Genomic DNA, 20,000 nt, shown 5'->3' with positions numbered 1-20,000 from the left:
GCGTGGCCTTCGAGGAACCCGCACGCTCTCACACTGCAGACCTGCGACGTCTTCCATTGATTGATTGAAACTTTTATTAGTAGATTGCACAGTTCAGTACATATTCCGTACAATTGACCACTAAATGGTAACACCCCAATACGTTTTTCAACTTGTTTAAAGGGGAACATTATCACAATTTCAGAAGGGTTAAAACCAATAAAAATCAGTTCCCAGTGGCTTATTTTATTTTTCGAAGTTTTTTTCAAAATTTTACCCCGTCATGGAATATCCCGAAAAAAGGCTTTAATGTGCCGGATTTTCGCCATCTGTAAATCCACCCGTCCATTTTCCTGTGACGTCACATAGTGATGTCAATACAAACAAACATGGCGGATAGAACAGCAAGATATAGCGACATTAGCTCGGATTCAGACTCGGATTTCAGCGGCTTGAGCGATTCAACAGATTAGGCATGTATTGAAACGGATGGTTGGAGTGTGGAGGCAGATACTGAAAACGAAATTTAAAAAAATATATAAAGATAGAACAATAAGATCATATGGACAGTCATAAGTGTTTACATTTTGTTTTTTATTTATTATTTTACTTATTTTTTGTCTGGTTTTGTATTTGCTCTGTATCATTCCGTGAGGTGTATATTATTACTATTATTTTCTTGGTTTGGTTTATACTTTATGAAGTTTTGCACTTGTTGTGTTTTTCTTGTGTTTTTTGTTTTTGATTGTTTCATTACATTTGGATATATGTGTCGGCTTGAATGATATTCATGAAGTAAGATAATGTATTATGTCAAAGGGGGCAGGAAATTATAAGATTTTCTTCATCCTGCTCCTTCTCAGGAATTGTGTGAATTTAAATTGTATAATTGTGATATAATTATGTATCATTCTAAATGCACATCAATGGATGTGATAAATAAAAATGAAATGAAATTAAAGAAGAAACTGAAGCTATTGAGCAATTGCTTCTAAGTAACGATTGCATCTTTTGACCACTGGAGCAACTTAAATCCGTCGATTGGTAAGTGTTTGTTTGGCATTAATGTTGGTGGAGGGAAAGGCTGGATGCAAATATAGCTACAAATGTACATACAGCTAGCCTAAATAGCATGTTAGCATCGATTAGCTGGCAGTCATGCTGCGACCAAATATGTCTGATTAGCACATAAGTCAATAACATCAACAAAACTCACTTTTGTGATTTCGTTGACTTTATGGTTGGAAATGCATCTGCTTTAAGTGTCGCAGGATATCCGCACATTCTTGCTATTTCTGCCATGTTAGCATCGATTAGCACGGCACACTTGAAGCCGTCCCTGATCGTGTTGTTACACCCTCCAACAACACACCGACAAGGCATGATGTCTCCAAGGTACGGAAAACAGTCGAAAAAACGGAAAATAACAGAGCTGATTTGACTTGGTATGTGTAATGTGTTTGAGAAAATGGTGGATTGCTTCCTGTTGTGACGTCACTTCGACAGCGAACAATTGAAAGGCGTTTAAATCGCCAAATTCACCCTTTTAGAGTTTGGAAATCGGTTAAAAAACCGTATGGTCTTTTTTCTGCAACATCAAGGTATATATTGACGCTTACATAGGTCTGGTGATAATGTTCCCCTTTAAGTCGGGGTCCTCGTTAATCAATTCGTGGTCCATCATCTAAAGCAGAAGCGCGTTTTTTTAACCACATGACTAAATTTGTTACCTCACTTTTCCCAGCAGCCATTGTGACCTTGAGCCATGCCAGGAAGAACTAAGTCATTATAAATCTAACATTTCATGTAAAAAAAAAAGAAAAAAAAGTACCGTATTTTTCGGATTATAAGTGACACTATAAGTGGCACTTATACTCTGGAGCAGGGGTCGGCAACCCAAAATGTTGAAAGACCCTTATTGGCCCAAAAATACAAAAACAAATCTGTCTGGAGCCGCAAAAAAATTAAAGCCATATTACATACAGATAGTGTGTCATGAGATATAAATTGAATTAAGAGGACTTAAAGGAAACTAAATGAGCTCAAATATAGCTACAAATGAAGCATAGTAATGCAATATGTACATATAGCTAGCCTAAATAGCATGTTAGCATCCATTAGCTTGCAGTGACCAAATATGTCTGATTAGCACTCTCCACACAAGTCAATAACATCAACAAAACTCACCTTTGTGCATTCACGCACAACGTTATAAGTTTGGTGGACAAAATGAGACAGAAAAAGAAGTGGCATAAATCACGTCTTAGAAAGTCGGAGAAAAATGTACATGTAAACAAACTAGGGTGAGTTCAAGGACCGCCAAAACTAGTAGGACAAAACGCCGCTCGCCAAATACTCAAATCAGGGAAGCATCTTTAGTATAAACTGTGCTTTATAGCAATTAGAGAGGTTTGTGTCATGTTTGTCCTCCTACAGAAACCAAAATAAAACAAAAAACATGTTTTTTTACCCTCATCATTTCCATTTTTCATATATTTTTGAAAAAGCTCCAGAGAGCCAGTAGGGCGGCGCTAAAGAGCCGCATGCAGCTCCAGAGCCGTGGGTTGCCGACCCCTGGTCTGGAGCGACTTATGTGTGAAATTATTAACACATTAGCCCCCCCAGCTACCTTCCCCCCTTTTATCTTTTGAACAAAAGACAGCTACCATGACCACGCCCGAACTGTAGACCAGGGGGTCTCAAACTCACTTTACCTGGGGGGCCGCTGCATGCAGAGCCTGGGTGAAGTTGGGCCACAAGAAAAGATTTCTACAAAAAAAAAAAAATGTTGCATACTCCTCAGCATGTCTACCGTATTTTTCGGATTATAAATCGCAGTTTTTTTCATAGTTTGGCCGGAGGTGCGATTTATACTCCAGAGTGACTTATGTGTGAAATTATTAACACATTACCGTAAAATATCAAATAATATTATTTATCTCATTCGCGGAAGAGACGAAGAAAACGTCAGCAATCGTCACATACACGTCAACCAATAAGAATTTGGCGGGGGAGGGTCATGGCAGAAGTGCATTGTGGGTCATGGAATGCTAACTGCTATATGCTATATGCTACTGCCGGAGCTTTTAAAATGGATAATTTCAACGTTGGCGGTAACTTATAAAAACTGAGAAGGGCTGAACAAAAATGGTACCGAAAAGGAAATCATGTACTGCAGATTACAAGCTGGACGTAGTGAAATATGCAGCAGAAAACGACAAGAGGAAGCGGCGCATACCTTTGGATTTGGCAGAGTTGTTTAGAAGCGACATCGAGGAAGAAGATTTCATGGGATTTAGCGATTAGGAGTGACAGATTGTTTGGTAAACGTATAGCATGTTCTATATGTTATAGTTATTTGAATGATTCTTACCATAATATGTTACGTTAACATACCAGGCACAATCTCAGTTGTTATTTAAGCGTCATACAACGTACACTTATTCAGCCTGTTGTTCACTATTCTTTATTTATTTTAAATTGCCTTTCAAATGTCTATTCTTGGTGTTGGATTTTATCAAATAAATTTCTGTGCAAAAAAGATAAGTCGGGGTTCCGCTGTGCTTTATAAAGAAATAATGCATCTTCCACTTTCTCTTCACTACAGGTTTTAAAAAAAAGACATGTTTGGGGTTGTGGAATATATTTGTATTTAGCCGACGCATAGAGAATAATGTTATTTCCGCAATGTGTGTCGTTCCGCTTTTCCTCCCTACAGCAACACGGCGGTCGACGGATAATAGCCGGGAAAGTACCTGGATAGGGAGCGCAAAAAAGTGACGGCTCACATGAATGTTATCCGGCGTCATATAGAAATATATGTAGTGTTCCTCGAGTGAGGCAATGCAAATTAAACAATAGAAAAAAAATACTGGTTTGAATTGGTCCAGGTTATCGGGGACTGTTATTACTGACGGACAGGTGTCGCAGTGTGACTGCAGCCAGGCACGTAAGAAAACCCTCGTCTCCATGGCAACGTCTCATTTTCCGCTTTTCCACTAATGCAGGGGTAGGCAACCCAGAACGTTGAAGGAGCCATTTTGGACCCAAATAACCCAACGCTGTCATCAAGCGGCATTCATATAAAACTCGCGGGCTGAACTAACATTAAACTTTCATATTAAGGCGGGGCCGCAAAATAACGTCTGAGACCCCTGCTGTAGACACTTTTCACCTTTGACCACTAAGGACACTTTTTAAAACTGCTGCTGGGACCCAATGTCACCTCCATATTTATACTGTTGACTGTTATTACTGACGGACAGGTGTCGCAGTGTGACTGCAGCCAGGCACGTAAGAAAACCCTCGTCTCCATGGCAACGTCTCATTTGCCGCTTTTCCACTAATGCAGGGGTAGGCAACCCAGAACATTTAAAGAGCCATTTCGGACCCAAATAACACAACGCTGTCATCAAGCGGCATTCATATAAAACTTGCGGGCCGAACTAACATTAAACTTTCATATTAAGGCGGGGCCGCAAAATAACGTCTGAGACCCCTGCTGTAGACACTTTTCACCTTTGACCACTAAAGACACTTTTTAAAACTGCTGCTGGGACCCAATGTCACCTCCATATTTATACTGTTGACTGTTATTACTGACGGACAGGTGTCGCAGTGTGACTGCAGCCAGGCACGTAAGAAAACCCTCGTCTCCATGGCAACGTCTCATTTGCCGCTTTTCCACTAATGCAGGGGTAGGCAACCCAGAACATTGAAAGAGTCCTTTCGGACCCAAATAACACAACGCTGTCATCAAGCGGCATTCATATAAAACTCGCGGGCCGAACTAACATTAAACTTTCATATTAAGGCGGGGGCCGCAAAATAACGTCCGAGACCCCTGCTGTAGACACTTTTCACCTTTGACCACTAAAGACACTTTTTAAAACTCCTGCTGGGACCCAATGTCACCTCCATATTTATACTGTTGACTGTTATTACTGACGGACAGGTGTCGCAGTGTGACTGCAGCCAGGCAAGTAAGAAAACCCTCGTCTCCATGACAACGTCTCATTTGCCGCTTTTCCACTAATGCAGGGGTAGGCAACCCAAAACGTTGAAGGAGTCATTTTGGACCCAAATAACGCAACACTGTCATCAAGCGGCATTCATATAAAACTCGCAGGCCGAACTAACATTAAACTTTCATATTAAGGCGGGGGCCGCAAAATAACGTCCGAGACCCCTGCTGTAGACACTTTTCACCTTTGACCACTAAAGACACTTTTTAAAACTGCTGCTGGGACCCAATGTCACCTCCATATTTATACTGTTGACTGTCAATCAGAATGTGGAATAATGTTGTTACTCACTGTGCCTTGTATATAAAAAGTTTTTTATTTGTATTTTATTCATTTATTTTATTTCAGCTTAGTACCGTGTAACTTGTTGAAAGCTTGACTAGCAAAGTAAGTTTTTCATTGTACGGCAAACTGTCTGTTTAACTGGGCATATGACAATAAACAATCTTGAATTACCGTAAAATATCAAATATTATTATCTCATTCACATAAGAGACTGGGCATATATCAGCAATCGTCACACACACACACACACACACACGTCAACCATGGGTCATGGCAGAAGTGCATTGTGAAAAAAATAAAATAAAAGATGCTACGTCCTACTACTTCCGGACCTATGAAAAATGATCATTTCAACAATTACCGCAGGTTACAAGCTGGAAGTAGTGAACTATATATACATTTGAATGACTCTAACCGTAATATTATAATAATAATAATATGTCAAGTGTAAATTTCTCACTCCTTTTCAAATATAAAAAAAATAAATAAAAAAATTGCTCATTTTGTTTCCTTTTTTTGTTTTTTTATTCTACATTGTTTTCATTTAGTTATAATGGCTGCTAAGGCTAGAGGACTGTTGCGGATCAGACTTGCTCTTGTTTTTTTGCCTATTTGTAATTAAAATATATCAAATCAAATATTTGGGAATCGCGGGCTTTCCCTCGAGAAATTCCCCAAAAATTCTCAGATTTCCCAGGATTCCAGGTTTTCCGGTACATTCAACCGATTCAAACCATTCCACCTTCAACATATTCTACTCACCCTGGACATTTTTATTAGAATTTTTCCAAGTTCAGGAAAATTCCAGCAATTCCCAGTTTTCTGAACCCTATTTTTAAGGTAATTGGGTGGTATACCCCGAACAAGCTTTAGCTTTTTCTGTTCACGGTTGTCGTTGATGGAAAAAGGAGTTTACAATGACAATGGCAATCTTTTTGTATTGTTTCAGTTTCACAAGTTCCTTAGTAAATCTACCAAGAATCACTGTGGAGTTACTGAGTCTGTTTGGCTGATTGGGGAGCTAACTTCTGTAGCTAATGGGTCTGTGACGATGACTTCTGTTTTGTTTGATCGGCCGTTTTACTGCCGTGTGACAGGCACAGTTCGGAAATTAAGGTATGTAAATAAACATTTATAAAATCTTTCTGTATAAGTAACTAATTTCACAATGTAAAAATCTGCAAATCATAGTTTGGTGCGGCTAAATTGAGTAAAATATAATTTTTTTCCGAAAATTTGGTGGGTGCAGCTTAAATGCGGGTGCACTCTCTCGCCAGGAAATTGCGGTAATTAGGTGGTGTACCCCGATCAAGCTTTAGCTTGTTGTGTTCACGGTTGTTGTTGATGTAAAAAGGAGTTTACAATGACAATGGCATTCTTTTTGTATTGTTTCAGTTTCACAAGTTCCTCAGTAAATCCACCAAGAGTCACCGTGGAGTTACTGAGTCTGTTTGGCTGATTGGAGAGCTAACTTCTGTAGCTAATGGGTCCGTGACGATGACTTCTGTTTTGTTTGATCGGCCGTTTTACTGCCGTGGGACAGGCACCGTTTGAAAATTAAGGTATGTAAATAAACATTTACAAAATCTTTCTATGGAAGTAACTCATTTCAGTACGTATAAATCTGCAAATTATAGTTCGGTGCGGCTAAATTGAGTAAAATATAATTTTTTCCGAAAATTTGGTGGGTGCAGCTTAAATGCCGGTGCGCTCTCTTGCCAGGAAATTGCTTTATTTGGGTGGTTTACCCCGATCAAGCTTTAGCTGGTTGAGTTCAATGTTGTCGTTGATGGAAAAAGGAGTTTACAATGGCAATCTTTTTGTATTTTTTCACTTTCACAAGTTCCTCAGTAAATCCACCAAGATGTCTCTGTGGTGTACCCCGATGGAAGCTTTAGCTTGTACTGTTCAAGGTTGTCGTCGATGGAAAAAGGAGTTTTTCAAGGGTGAGAAGTTGGTAGAAAAAGGGGGCGATTTTTGCATCCCTAAGGTCGGGGGGCTGCTCTACAGGGCTGCATCGTCAGAGGAAATTGTTGTGGGTACAGTAGTGGTGGTAGTGGGGTCCCACCGGGGCTAAGGGGGGGCCTGGATCTGGGTTTAGGTCTTGGGGGCGCTGGCCCGCTTTGTAATGTGAACCCCTGGGGGATTAGACGCTGTAATAGGAGGGGAGAGGTTGCTGCCAGGTCACTAAGCATGCTCGCTCTCCGCATTCCTGCACCTCTGTACACTGCAATTAAGAAATGACACTGGAGGGCCCTTGTGAGGGGAAGAGGAGGACAGAGCGGCGAGGGAAGGTGGGTCGGAGGGGGGGGAGTTGGGTGCTTTGGGGGGACAGCCCCGAGATTAATGACCGGTCTCATTGGCTGAGAGGCTGGGCTATTTTCCAATACTCCCCACTTGCATGTCACATCATTGGAAATGCACATATTTGTGAGAACGGGTCCCTTAAAACCTCACTACCGGGGTCATAAAATAAATAAATCACCCTCCCCCCCTCCCCCACGCCCCCCCGTATAACCTGAAGCAGCTCCTGTTAAAAGAGCCAGCAGATGTTTTTTGACACTGTAAACCGGTAATCTCCTCTCTTTGGAAGACGCCGATGCCATTCCGTTATTAAGAAGACCACCTCCTTCATGAATGCCTGTGCCTTACAATAGAATAGAATAGAAAGTAATTTATTGATCCCTGGGGGATATTCAGCACCACAGTTCGCTCACAATAAACAATAATAATAATAAATAATATATATAACGTATATTATATATATAATATATGAATAATATAAATATATTCTACATATATTCTACATTTAAGTGCAGTCAAGAAGGAACATATGCATTTTATCAGGGGTCACCAACCTTTTTGAAACCAAAAGCTACTTCTTGGGTACTGATTAATGCGAAGGGCTACCAGTTTGATACACACTTAAATAAATTGCCAGAAATAGGCAATTTGCTCAATTTACCTTTAATAAATACACACACACCCACACACACACACATATATATATATATATATATATATATATATATATATATATATATATATATATATATAAAATGGGTATTTCTGTCTGTCATTCCGTCGTACATTTTTTTCCTTTTTACGTAATGTTTTTTGGAGAGAATAAATTATGAAAAAAACACTTTATTGAACTGTTTAAAAGAGCAGAAAACAGGAAAAAAAATGTAATTTAATTTTCCAACATAGTTTATCTTCCATTTCGATTCTTTAAAATTCTAAATTCAACCAAAAAAAGAAGAGAAAAACTAGCTAATTCGAATCTTTTTGAAAAATTTAAAAAAAGAATTTATGGAACATCATTAGTAATTTTTCCTGATTAAGATTAATTTTAGAATTTTGATGACATGTTTTAAATAGGTTCAAATCCAATCTGCACTTTGTTAGAATATATAACAAATTGGACCGAGCTATATTGGCCCTAGTGTGTGAATGTGAGTGTGAATGTTGTCTGTCTATCTGTGTTGGCCCTGCGATGAGGTGGCGACTTATCCAGGGTGTACCCCGCCTTCCGCCCGATTGTAGCTGAGATAGGCGCCAGCGCCCCCCGCGACCCCAAAAGGGAATAAGCGGTAGAAAATGGATGGATGGATGGACCGAGCTATATTTCTAACAAAGACAAATCATTATTTCTTCTAGATTTTCCAGAACAAACATTTTAAAAGAAATTCAAAAGACTTGGAAATAAGATTTAAATTTGATTCTACAGATTTTCTAGATTTGCCTGAATCATTTTTTTGAATTTTAATCAGAATAAGTTTGAAGAAATATTTCAGAAATATTCTTTGTCAAAAAAACAGAAGCTAAAATGAAGAATTAAATTTAAATGTATTTTTCATTCTTTACAAAAAGAACAATAAATTTACTTGAACATTGATTTAAATTATCAGGAAAGAAAAGGAAGGAATTTAAAAGGTTAAAAGGTATATGTGTTTAAAAATCCCAAAATAATTTTTAAGGTTGTATTTTTTCTCTAAAATTGTCTTTCTGAAAGTTATAAGAAGCAAAGTCAAAAAATAAATGCATTTATTTAAACAAGTGAAGACCAAGTCTTTAAAATACATTCTTGGATTTTCAAATTCTATTTTAGTTTTGGTCTCTCTTAGAATTAAAAATGTCGAGCAAAGCGAGACCAGCTTGCTAGTAAATAAATCAAATTTAAAAAAATAGAGGCAGCTCACTGGTAAGTGCTGCTATTTGAGCTATTTTTAGAACAGGCCAGAGGGCGACTCATCTGGTTCTTACGGGCTACCTGGTGCCCGCGGGCACCGCGTTGGTGACCCCTGCATTATACAGTCTGATGGCTGTCGGTATGAAGGACCTCCTGTGTGGTTCCGTGTTACATTTTGGGAATCTGAAGGTGCTCATTCCCTCCGCAAGGTCCGAGTGTAGTGGGTGGGAGGTGTTGTCCATAATGGTTTTGCTAGACTTCTCCTCTCTGACACCACCGCCAGAGAGTCCAGCTCCACTCCCACCACGTTACTGGCCTTCTCTACCAACTTGTCCAGTCTGTACATGTCCCTCACAAACCACGGTGTACAAGAAGGCACCCCCCACCACCGACTCGTAGAACATCTTCAACATCTTTGTCCAGACATTGAAGGATCCTGAGGAAGTAGAGGCGGTGCGAGGACACACACCACGCCCCCTCCCCCACCCCCCCAAACGCACGCCTGTTGGCTCCTGTTATGGCACAGTGCTCCCGCTCAATGGCCGGCCGTAATTAAGTAGCAAATCCGCCATATTGTGCGTCTGCGTAATCAAATCAGGGGAGAATAATATTCCTCTGTATTAAGCTATTAATGTAATTGGTCATGAAGCGTAAAGTGCCCGACGTCATTTAATCGCCTCAAAATTATACGAGCGCCCGTATTAAGAATTAGCCAACCTGAGCAAATGTCGCCGCCGTCGTCGTCGCCGCGCGGCTGTTTTAGGGAACATTGCTTCCGGAGTTACCAGGGCGGCGATGAGGGAGACGAGGGGGGGGGGGGTTGAAGCGGCCGGAATGGCGTCTTTGACCCGTCGGAAGAATCCGGCGGTCCATTTACATATAAAGGCTTCTTTTAATCAAGGTAAGTGCTATTATAGTGCGGCTCATTGCACAGCACAGTTTAGATGTTCAAATAAAATATCCTCCAGGAACCACGCTCGCCCTTTCGGGGCTGCGGATTTTTTTTTTTTCTTCTTCAAATGTCAGCACTGCGGTGGGATGTGAGGTCCTTGACGGGCCACCTTAATCAGGCCGCCTCCCTTTAGCTATGTGTGTGTGTGTGTGTGTGTGTGTGTGTGTGGGAGGGGGGGTTCCTTTAGCCGCTATCCTAACAGCTAGACCAGGGGTCACCAACCTTTTTGAAACCAAGAGCTACTTCTTGGGTACTGATTAATGCGAAGGGCTACCAGTTTGATACACACTTAAAGGGGAACATTATCACAATTTCAAACAAGTGGCTTGTTTTATTTTTTGAAGTTTGTTTCAAAATTTTACACCTCCCGGAATATCCCTAAAAAAAGCTTTAAAGTTGTTTTCGCTATTTGCGATGCGACTGTCCATTTCCCTGTGACGTCATACAGGGCTGCCAATACAAACAACATGGCGGTTATCACAGCAAGATATAGCGACATTAGCTCGGATTCAGACTCGGATTTCAGTGGTTTAAGCGATTTAACAGATTATGCATTTATTGAAACAGATGGTCGGAGTATGGAGGCAGATAGCGAAAACGAAATTGAAGCTATTGAGCGAATAGCTATTGACGCTATTCGGCCATAGCGTGGGTGTACCTAGTGTAGTGGCCCATAGCATGGCTGCCTTATTAGCATCGCCGGTAAAATGTGCGGACCAAACGATCAGGACTTTCGCATCTTGTGACAATGGAGCAACTTAAATCCGTCGATTGGTAAGTGTTTGTTTTGCATTAAATGTGGGTATCTAGTTTCAAACGTACATACAGCTAGCATAAATAGCATGTTAGCATCGATTAGCGTAGCATGTTAGCATCGATTAGCTGGCAGTCATGCCGTGACCAAATATGTCTGATTAGCACATAAGTCAACAACATCAACAAAACCCACCTTTGTGATTTCGTTGACTTAATCGTTGCAAATGCATCTGCAGGTTATCCATACATCTCTGTGCCATGTCTGTCTTAGCATCGCCGGTAGAATGTGAAGACACCTTGGTACATTCAATGGGGGTCTGGCGGCAGATTTCTTGCCAGTGGTGCAACTTGAATCCCTCCCTGTTAGTGTTGTTACACCCTCCGACAACACACCGACGAGGCATGATGTCTCCAAGGTTCCAAAAAATAGTCGAAAAAACGTAAAATAACAGAGCTGAGACCCGGTGTTTGTAATGTTTTGAAAATGAAAATGGCGGGTGTGTTACCTCGGTGACGTCACGTTCTGACGTCATCGCTAAAAGACCGATAAACAGAAAGGCGTTTAATTTGTCAAAATTCACCCATTTAGATTTGGAAATCGGTTAAAAAAATACAAGGTCTTTTTTCTGCACCATCAAGGTACTGTATATATTGACGCTTGCATAGGTTTGGTGATAATGTTCCCCTTTAAATAAATTGCCGGAAATAGTCAATTTGCTCAATTTACCTTTAACTCTATGTTATTATTAATAATTAATTATATTTATCTTTGTGGAAACGCTGATCATCTTAAGGATTTCTCACAATAAATATATACAGAAACAGATAAATACTTTTATAAATATATTTCGACTGTTTAAAATTTTAAAATTCAACCGAAAAAAAGAAGAGAAAAAACAGCTAATTTTGAATCTTTTTGAAAAAATTTAAAAAACAATTTATGGAACATCATTAGTAATTTTTCCTGATTAAGATTAATTTTAGAATATTGATGACATGTTTTAAATAGGTTAAAATCCAATCTGCACTTTGTTAGAATATATAACAAATTGGACCAAGCTGTATTTCTATCCATCCATCCATCCATTTTCTACCACTTATTCCCTTTGGGGTCACAGGGGGCGCTGGTGCCTAGCTCAGCTACAATCGGGCGGAAGGCGGTATACACCCTGGACAAGTCGCCACCTCACCGCAGGCTGTATTTCTCCCAAAGACAAATAATTTAGTTTGAAGAAATATTTCACAAATATTCTTCGGCGAAAAAACAGAAGCTAAAATGAAGAATTAAATTCAAATTGATTTATTATTCTTTACGATAAAAAAAATAAATTTACTTGAACATTGATTTAAATTGTCAGGAAAGAAGAGGAAGGAATTTAAAAGGTCAAAAGTTATATGTGTTTAAAAATCCTAAAATCATTTTTAAGGTTGATTTTTTTCTCTAAAATTGTCTTTCTGAAAGTAAAAAAAAATAATGAATTTATTTAAACAAGTGAAGACCAAGTCTTTAAAATATTTTCTTGTATTTTCAAATTCTATTTGAGTTTTGGTCTCTCTTAGAACTAAAAATGTCGAGCAAAGCGAGACCAGCTTGCTTGTAAATAAATACAATTAAAAAAATAGAGGCAGCTCACTGGTAAGTGCTGCTATTTGAGCTATTTTTAGAACAGGCCAGCGGGCGACTCATCTGGTCCTCTCGGGCTACCTGGTGCCCGCGGGCACCGCGTTGGTGACCCCTGAGCCAGATAAATTTATCTCAATGTCTTTTCTGGGGCGACACCCCCCTCTCAAATTGTCACCATCCAGTAAAAAATAATCAAAACACACCCTGGCTCAAAACAACCCCCCCCCCCCTTAGTGAAGTATCAGCCATGCCACCCCCAGGCCCCCGTATATCTTGTTCTGGGGGCCAAAGGGGAGGGGGGGCGAAATGTACTGCAGCGTTCCCATCTTTGCATATAAGATAATTTGGGCATCAATCCTTCCCTGGACAGATTTATGTCACTCGGAGGACAGTTTCACTTCTCCTTCTTTATCGCTTCACTGGAGCCTGTTTAATTCCCGACGCCCCCCCCCCCCCCCAGCCACCCCCCATCGCCCACCATTCCAACTAGCCCCATTTCCCGGGAGATGTTATTTTTTCCTTAAATGTCCAACATTTGCATCCTTGAGTGATGGCGCTGTTGTGATAAATAAATGGCCGTCCGTCCTCTTGTTGTGTGGCGCCACAAGTCCCGTCTTCTTCTCCGTCCTGGGACGAACAGAAGAGTGTGTGTGTGTGTGTGTGTGTGTGTGTGTGTGTGTGTGTGTGTGTTCTTGTATTTCTAACCTTCTTGAGACATCAACAAGGAAAAGTACCTTCCCTATGAGAGTTAGGACATAAATCATGGTCCCAATACGGAATAAAACATTGCATTTAATAGAGAATGTCTCATTTGCACCCCTGGTGGTGAAATATATCAAAATTAGGGTGGTCCCAAAAAGGAGGGATTTTTTCAACATATGAAATAACAAGTGTCTGTAAAAAATGTAAGTGCTTCCCCTTTGGTTGACATATGTAATAATAAGTGTGTGTAAGAAAGTGAGATGCAGCCCCTTTGGCCAAACTTAATACAAAAAAGTAAATACATAATTATGTATATATATAGACATACTGTAATAACTTCAATTAAATAATGAAGATTAAAAAAACAATTACAAACAAAAAATTAAACAACAAAAAAATTATGTAAAAGCAGTCTTTTTTTCACAATGTGATGAAATTTTTCTTATAAAATTGGGAACTATTTCCCATATTGTTTCCTCATTCTGTAATATTTAAATATTTTCCCGAAACATTATTATTTTTTTATGTAAAATTATTACTTTTTAATGCAAAATGGTGGCATTTGTCAGAAAAAATTGTGACTTTTAACACAATGGTACAAATTTTTTTTGTTCCTCTTGTGAAATAGTGAATTTTTTTTGAGTCAAATGATGACTTCTGCCATAATTTTGCCAGGTAAAATTCTGATTATTTTTATGATATTGCCAACATTTTTAAGTTTTCTTATAAAATTTTAACTTTTTTCGAGTAAAATTACGACTCTTCTCATCAAATTGCCAATATTTTAAGCATTTCTTGTAAAATAATTAAATGTTTTGAGTAAAATTATGACTATAGTCATACTTTTGCCTGGTAAAATTCCCATTATTTTTATAATTGGAATTTTACAAACTGGACCTGCAGACAAACCGGGCTGTTTGCATGTGTGTGAATGAAACCATTTTTAAGTTTTCTTATGAAATTGTGACTTTTGTCGACTAAAATTACAACTCTTCTCATAAAATTGCCAACATTTTAAGCTTTTCTTGTAAAATAATGCCTTTTTTTTGGTAAAATTACAACTTTGGTCATAATTCTGCTTGGTAAAATACCAATTATTTTTATAATATTGCCAACATTTTTAAGTTTTCTTAAAAATGTTTAACTTTTGTCGAGCAAAATTACGACTCTTCTCATAAAATTGCCAACATTTTAAGCATTTCTTTTAAAATAGTGACATTTCTTGAGTAAAATTATGACTTTTTTCATAATTATGACTCTTGTCATAATTTTGCCTGGTAAAATTCAGATTATTTTCATAATATTGCCAACATTTTTACGGTTTCTTATAAAATTGTGACTTTTGTTGAGAAAAATTACGACTCTTGTCATAAAATTGCCAACATTTTAAGCATTTCTTGTTAAATAGTGACATTTTTTGAGAAAAAAATTACTTTGGTCATAATTTTGCCTGGTAAAATTCCGATTATTTTTATAATCGGAATTTTACAAACTGGATCTGCAGACAAATTGGGCTGTTTGCAGGTGTGTGAATGAAACCATTTTTAAGTTTTCTTATAAAATTGTGACTTTTGTCGAGTAAAATTACAACTCTTCTCATAAAATTGCAGACATTTTAATAATTTCTTGTAAAATAATGACATTTTTTGGGTAAAATTACGACTTTGGTCATAATTTTGCTTGGTAAAATACCAATTATTTTTATAATATTGCCAACATCTTTAAGTTTTCTTAAAAATTTTTAACTTTTGTCGAGCAAAATTACGACTCTTCTCATAGAATTGCCAACATTTTAAGCATTTCTTGTAAAATAGTGACATTTCTTGAGTAAAATTATGACTTTTTTCATAATTATGACTTTTATCATAATTTTGCCTGGTAAATTCAGATTATTTTCATAATATTGCCAATATTTTTACGGTTTCTTATAAAATTGTGACGTTTGTCGAGTAAAATTACGACTCTTCTCATAAAATTGCCAATATTTTAAGCATTTCTTTTAAATGAAATGACATTTTTTGAGTAAAATAATGACTTTGGTCATAATTTTGCCTGGTAAAATTCTGACTCTTCTCATAAAATTGCCGACATTTTAATAATTTCTTGTAAAATAGTGACATTTCTTGAGTAAAATTATGAGTTGTCATAATTTTTCCAGGTGAAAGTCAGATTATTTTTATAATATTGCCAACATTTTTACATTTTCTTATAAAATTGTGACTTTTGTCGAGTAAAATTACGACTTTTCTCATAAAATTGCCAACATTTTAAGCTTTTCTTCTAAAATAATGACATTTTTTGAGTATAATTATGACTTTGGTCATAATTTTGACTGGTAAAATACCAATTATTTTTTTAATATATTGCCAAAATGTTTAAGTTTTCTTATAAAATTGTAACTTTTGTCGACTAAAATTACAACTCTTCTCATAAAATTGTCAACATTCTAAGCATTTATTTTAAAATAGTGACATTTCTTGAGTAAAATTATGACTTTTTTCATAATGACTCTTGTCATAATTTTGCCTGGTAAAATTCAGATTATTTTCATAATATTGCCAACATTTTTACGGTTTCTTATAAAATTGTGACTTTTGTTGAGAAAAATTACGACTCTTGTCATAAAATTGCCAACATTTTAAGCATTTCTTGTTAAATAGTGACATTTTTTTGAGAAAAAAATTACTTTGGTCATAATTTTGCCTGGTAAAATTCCGATTATTTTTATAATCGGAATTTTACAAACTGGATCTGCAGACAAATTGGGCTGTTTGCAGGTGTGTGAATGAAACCATTTTTAAGTTTTCTTATAAAATTGTGACTTATGTCGAGTAAAATTACAACTCTTCTCATAAAATTGCCGACATTTTAATCATTTCTTGTAAAATAATGACATTTTTTGGGTAAAATTACGACTTTGGTCATAATTTTGCTTGGTAAAATACCATTTATTTTTATAATATTGCCAACATTTTTAAGTTTTCTTATAAAAATGTTTAACTTTTGTCGAGCAAAATTACGACTCTTCTCATAAAATTACCAACATTTTAAGCATTTCTTGTAAAATAGTTACATTTCTTGAGTAAAATCATGACTTTTGTCATAATTTTTTCCAGGTAAAATACAGATAATTTTTATAATATTGCCAACATTTTTAAGTTTTCTTATAGAATTGTGACTTTTGTCGAGTAAAATTCCAACATTATCATAATATTGCACAAGTGTTCAGTTTTTCTTGTAAAATGTTGACTTGCGTTGAGTAAAATGACAACTTTTATTATAATACTGCTAAAATTCCAAGTTTTTCTTGTGAAACTGACATTTTTCATGTGAAATTCCAACAAATTTTTCACAACAAGATTTTTTTATTTTTGCATTCAATGTAGATATTATTAATGGTGTAAATACAAAAATGTATATATCTAGAACATGGTCCTAAAGAGGTAGGCATTTTCCGGAGGTTTCTAGAAGGTTACAAATACAAGAATGTGTGTGTATGTGTGTGTGGGTGGGTGGGGGGTTTGGGGGGGTCCTTTACCCCCAAATTTTATTCATCCTTAACAACTCCCTATCTCTCCCTCCCATCCTGCTCCTAATATATTGAGGTGGAAACATTAAAGACACAAAAAGAAGGCCCACACAAGCTCGGAGAGAAGTCACAAAACAGGACAATAAAGAAGATGAAGAGCCCAGTACTTACTTCCCCCTTTTTTTCTTTGCGTTTTTGCTTTAGAAGACGGAGGTTACATGTAGTGCCATTGCCCATCCATGCCCATATTCATCCCCATTCCACTCATAGGCCCTGGGAAAAGGAGAGAAGGATCACGAGTGAGGAGCGTACAGGTTAGTTAGCTCAGGGGTGTCAAACTCATCTCCATTGAGGGCCACATCGCAGTAATGGCCGATTTCAGAGGGGCCGCCTTTTAAAAATGATTAATCGTGATTAATCAAAATGCATTCGATTATATATTATATTTTTTTGTATGTATAACTTGCTTTAAAATCGTAAATAAAGGCGACAAGCAGATATTTAACAATTTGTTTTTATCTCACAAAAACAGTTGTGCACTACAGTATATAATAGTAGAATGTTTAAAATATGCATTTTTTTTCCTTTCAAAATTGAAAGAACAAATGCATTTAGTTAGTGAATTGTGAATTATATTTTATATAGCGCTTTTCTCAAGTGACACCCAATATCTAAGTTACATTTAAACCAGTGTGGGTGGCACTGGGAGCAGGTGGGTAAAGTGTCTTGCCCAAGGACACAACGGCAGTGACTAGGATGGCACAAGCGGGAATCGAACTCTCAAGTTGCTGGCACGGCCACGCTACCAACCGAGCTATGCCGGTTGGTAGAAAAAAAAGAAGATTTTTTTTGAAAACCATTTTTTTCCAGGCTTTTGCGAGCCACATAGATTGATGTGGTGGGCCAGAAAATGCCCCCCCGGGATTTGAGTTTGACACCTGTGGGTTAGCTGGAGATGGAGAAAGGACAGAGGAAGAGGAAGACATGACCATATTAGGGATGGGCTTCTCATACTCATACATTCTCTGCTTTTTATTTGATTCTAGTTTTAAAACTGACTTTTTGAAAAAACAACAACAATCATTTAACTTTTTTTTATATATATATATAACGTGTTTTTTTTGTTGTTTTTTTTACTTATTTCTAAAAAAAAATTTTTAATCAACTTGAAGCAACCAACCAAGTGAATCCAATTCACTTCTCATCAGTGAGGTTACAATTCATAGGGAAAAATTTATCCCAGAATGTTTTAAACTTCTGTTTTTATGCCATATTTTATTGTTGTTATTAATAATAATATTATCATTAAACATTAGCAGTAGTATTTTTTATTGTCAATCATATTTTTTTTATATTGCTATTCAGGAAACCACAGCGCCTCTACTGGTTGCAGCCAGGTACTCAATACATTTCATGTGGTAAAACATGTTTTTGAATGTTTACTTAATCAACTAAGAGAGTATTTATTGTTGTTTTATCAGTGCTTATTAGTGATTCCCAGAGCCCAAAAAAAGTCTGCGGGCTATAGAGCGTTTTTTTTCTATTCGGGCTCCAGTATTCTGGAATGCCGTAGTGGTAACAGTTAGAGATACTACCTCAGCATGTAAGTCCCATCTTAAAACTCATTTATATACTCTAGCCTTTAAATAGACCCCCCTTTTAGACCAGTTGATCTGCCGTCTCTTTTCTGCTCTGCCCCCCTCTCCTGCGTGGTGAGGCTATTAGGTGACCACAGATGACGCGCTAGCTGTTCAAAGTCGGGACTCAGGGCGGACCACTCATCTGTGCATCAGTTGGGGAGGTCTCTACGCTACTGACTTGTCTCCACTCAGGATGATCCCCTGCCGGCCCCACTATGGACTGGACTCTCACACTATTAACTAGATCCACTATGGACTGGACTCTCACACTATTAACTAGATCCACTATGGACTGGACTCTCACACTATTAACTAGATCCACTATGGACTGGACTCTCACACTATTAACTGGATCCACTATGGACTGGACTCTCACACTATTAACTGGCTCAACTATGGACTGGACTCCCACACTATTAACTGGATCCACTATGGACTGGACTCTCACACTATTAACTAGATCCATTATGGACTGGACTCTCACACTATTAACTAGATCCACTATGGACTGGACTCTCACACTATTAACTAGATCCACTATGGACTGGACTCTCACACTATTAACTAGATCCACTATGGACTGGACTCTCACACTATTAACTAGATCCACTATGGACTGGACTCTCACACTATTAACTAGATCCACTATGGACTGGACTCTCACACTATTAACTAGATCCACTATGGACTGGACTCTCACACTATTAACTGGATCCACTATGGACTGGACTCTCACACTATTAACTAGATCCACTATGGACTGGACTCTCACACTATTTAACTAAATCCACTGTGGACTGGACTCTCACACTATTAACTAGATCCACTCGACGTCCCCACATCCGGAGTCCCCTCCGCGGTTTCTCATTGTCATCCCACTGGGTTGAGTTTTTTCTTGCCCTGGTTATGGGATCTGAGCCGAGGATGTCGTTGTGGCTTGTGCAGCCCCTTGAGACACTCGTGATCAAGAGCTATATAAATATACTTTTAATTGATTGATTGATTTTGTTCAATCAATGATTATTTATATAGCCCTAAATCACTAGTGTCTCAAAGGGCTGCACAAACCACAACACAAACCACAACGACATCCTCGGTAGGCCCACATAAGGGCAAGGAAAACTCACACCCAGTGGGACGTCTGTGACAATGATGACTATGAGAAACCTTGGAGAGGACCGCATATGTGGGCAAATTCTCCCCAAAAGCAATGGATGTTGAGCGGGTCTAATATGATACTGTGAAAGTTCAATCCTTAGTGGATCCGACACAACCGTGAGAGTCCAGTCCAAAGTGGATCCAACAAAGCAGAGAGAG

The 20,000-nt window shown here is 37.9% G+C and overlaps 1 protein-coding gene across 9 annotated transcripts in view; it reads right to left on the bottom strand.

The window, feature by feature from the left end:
* The window catches only part of meis2a (Meis homeobox 2a), a 250,098-nt gene that overhangs the window by 1,908 nt on the left and 228,190 nt on the right, over nt 1-20,000 (bottom strand). For 4 of the 9 annotated variants that reach the window (XM_061896047.1, XM_061896049.1, XM_061896048.1 and 1 more), the window contains exon 12: nt 17,215-17,316. The exons of the other annotated variants lie outside the window; for them this stretch is intronic. In XM_061896047.1, coding sequence (XP_061752031.1) covers nt 17,258-17,316 — 59 coding nt within the window. In that variant the 3' untranslated portion in view covers nt 17,215-17,257. The remainder of the gene's footprint in view (nt 1-17,214; nt 17,317-20,000) is intronic. 9 annotated transcript variants of the gene reach the window in all.

The sequence above is a fragment of the Nerophis ophidion genome, linkage group LG03 (assembly GCF_033978795.1).
Source record: "Nerophis ophidion isolate RoL-2023_Sa linkage group LG03, RoL_Noph_v1.0, whole genome shotgun sequence".
In the NCBI taxonomy this organism is placed as follows: domain Eukaryota; kingdom Metazoa; phylum Chordata; class Actinopteri; order Syngnathiformes; family Syngnathidae; genus Nerophis; species Nerophis ophidion.
This window is presented reverse-complemented; position numbering and strand designations above follow the sequence as displayed.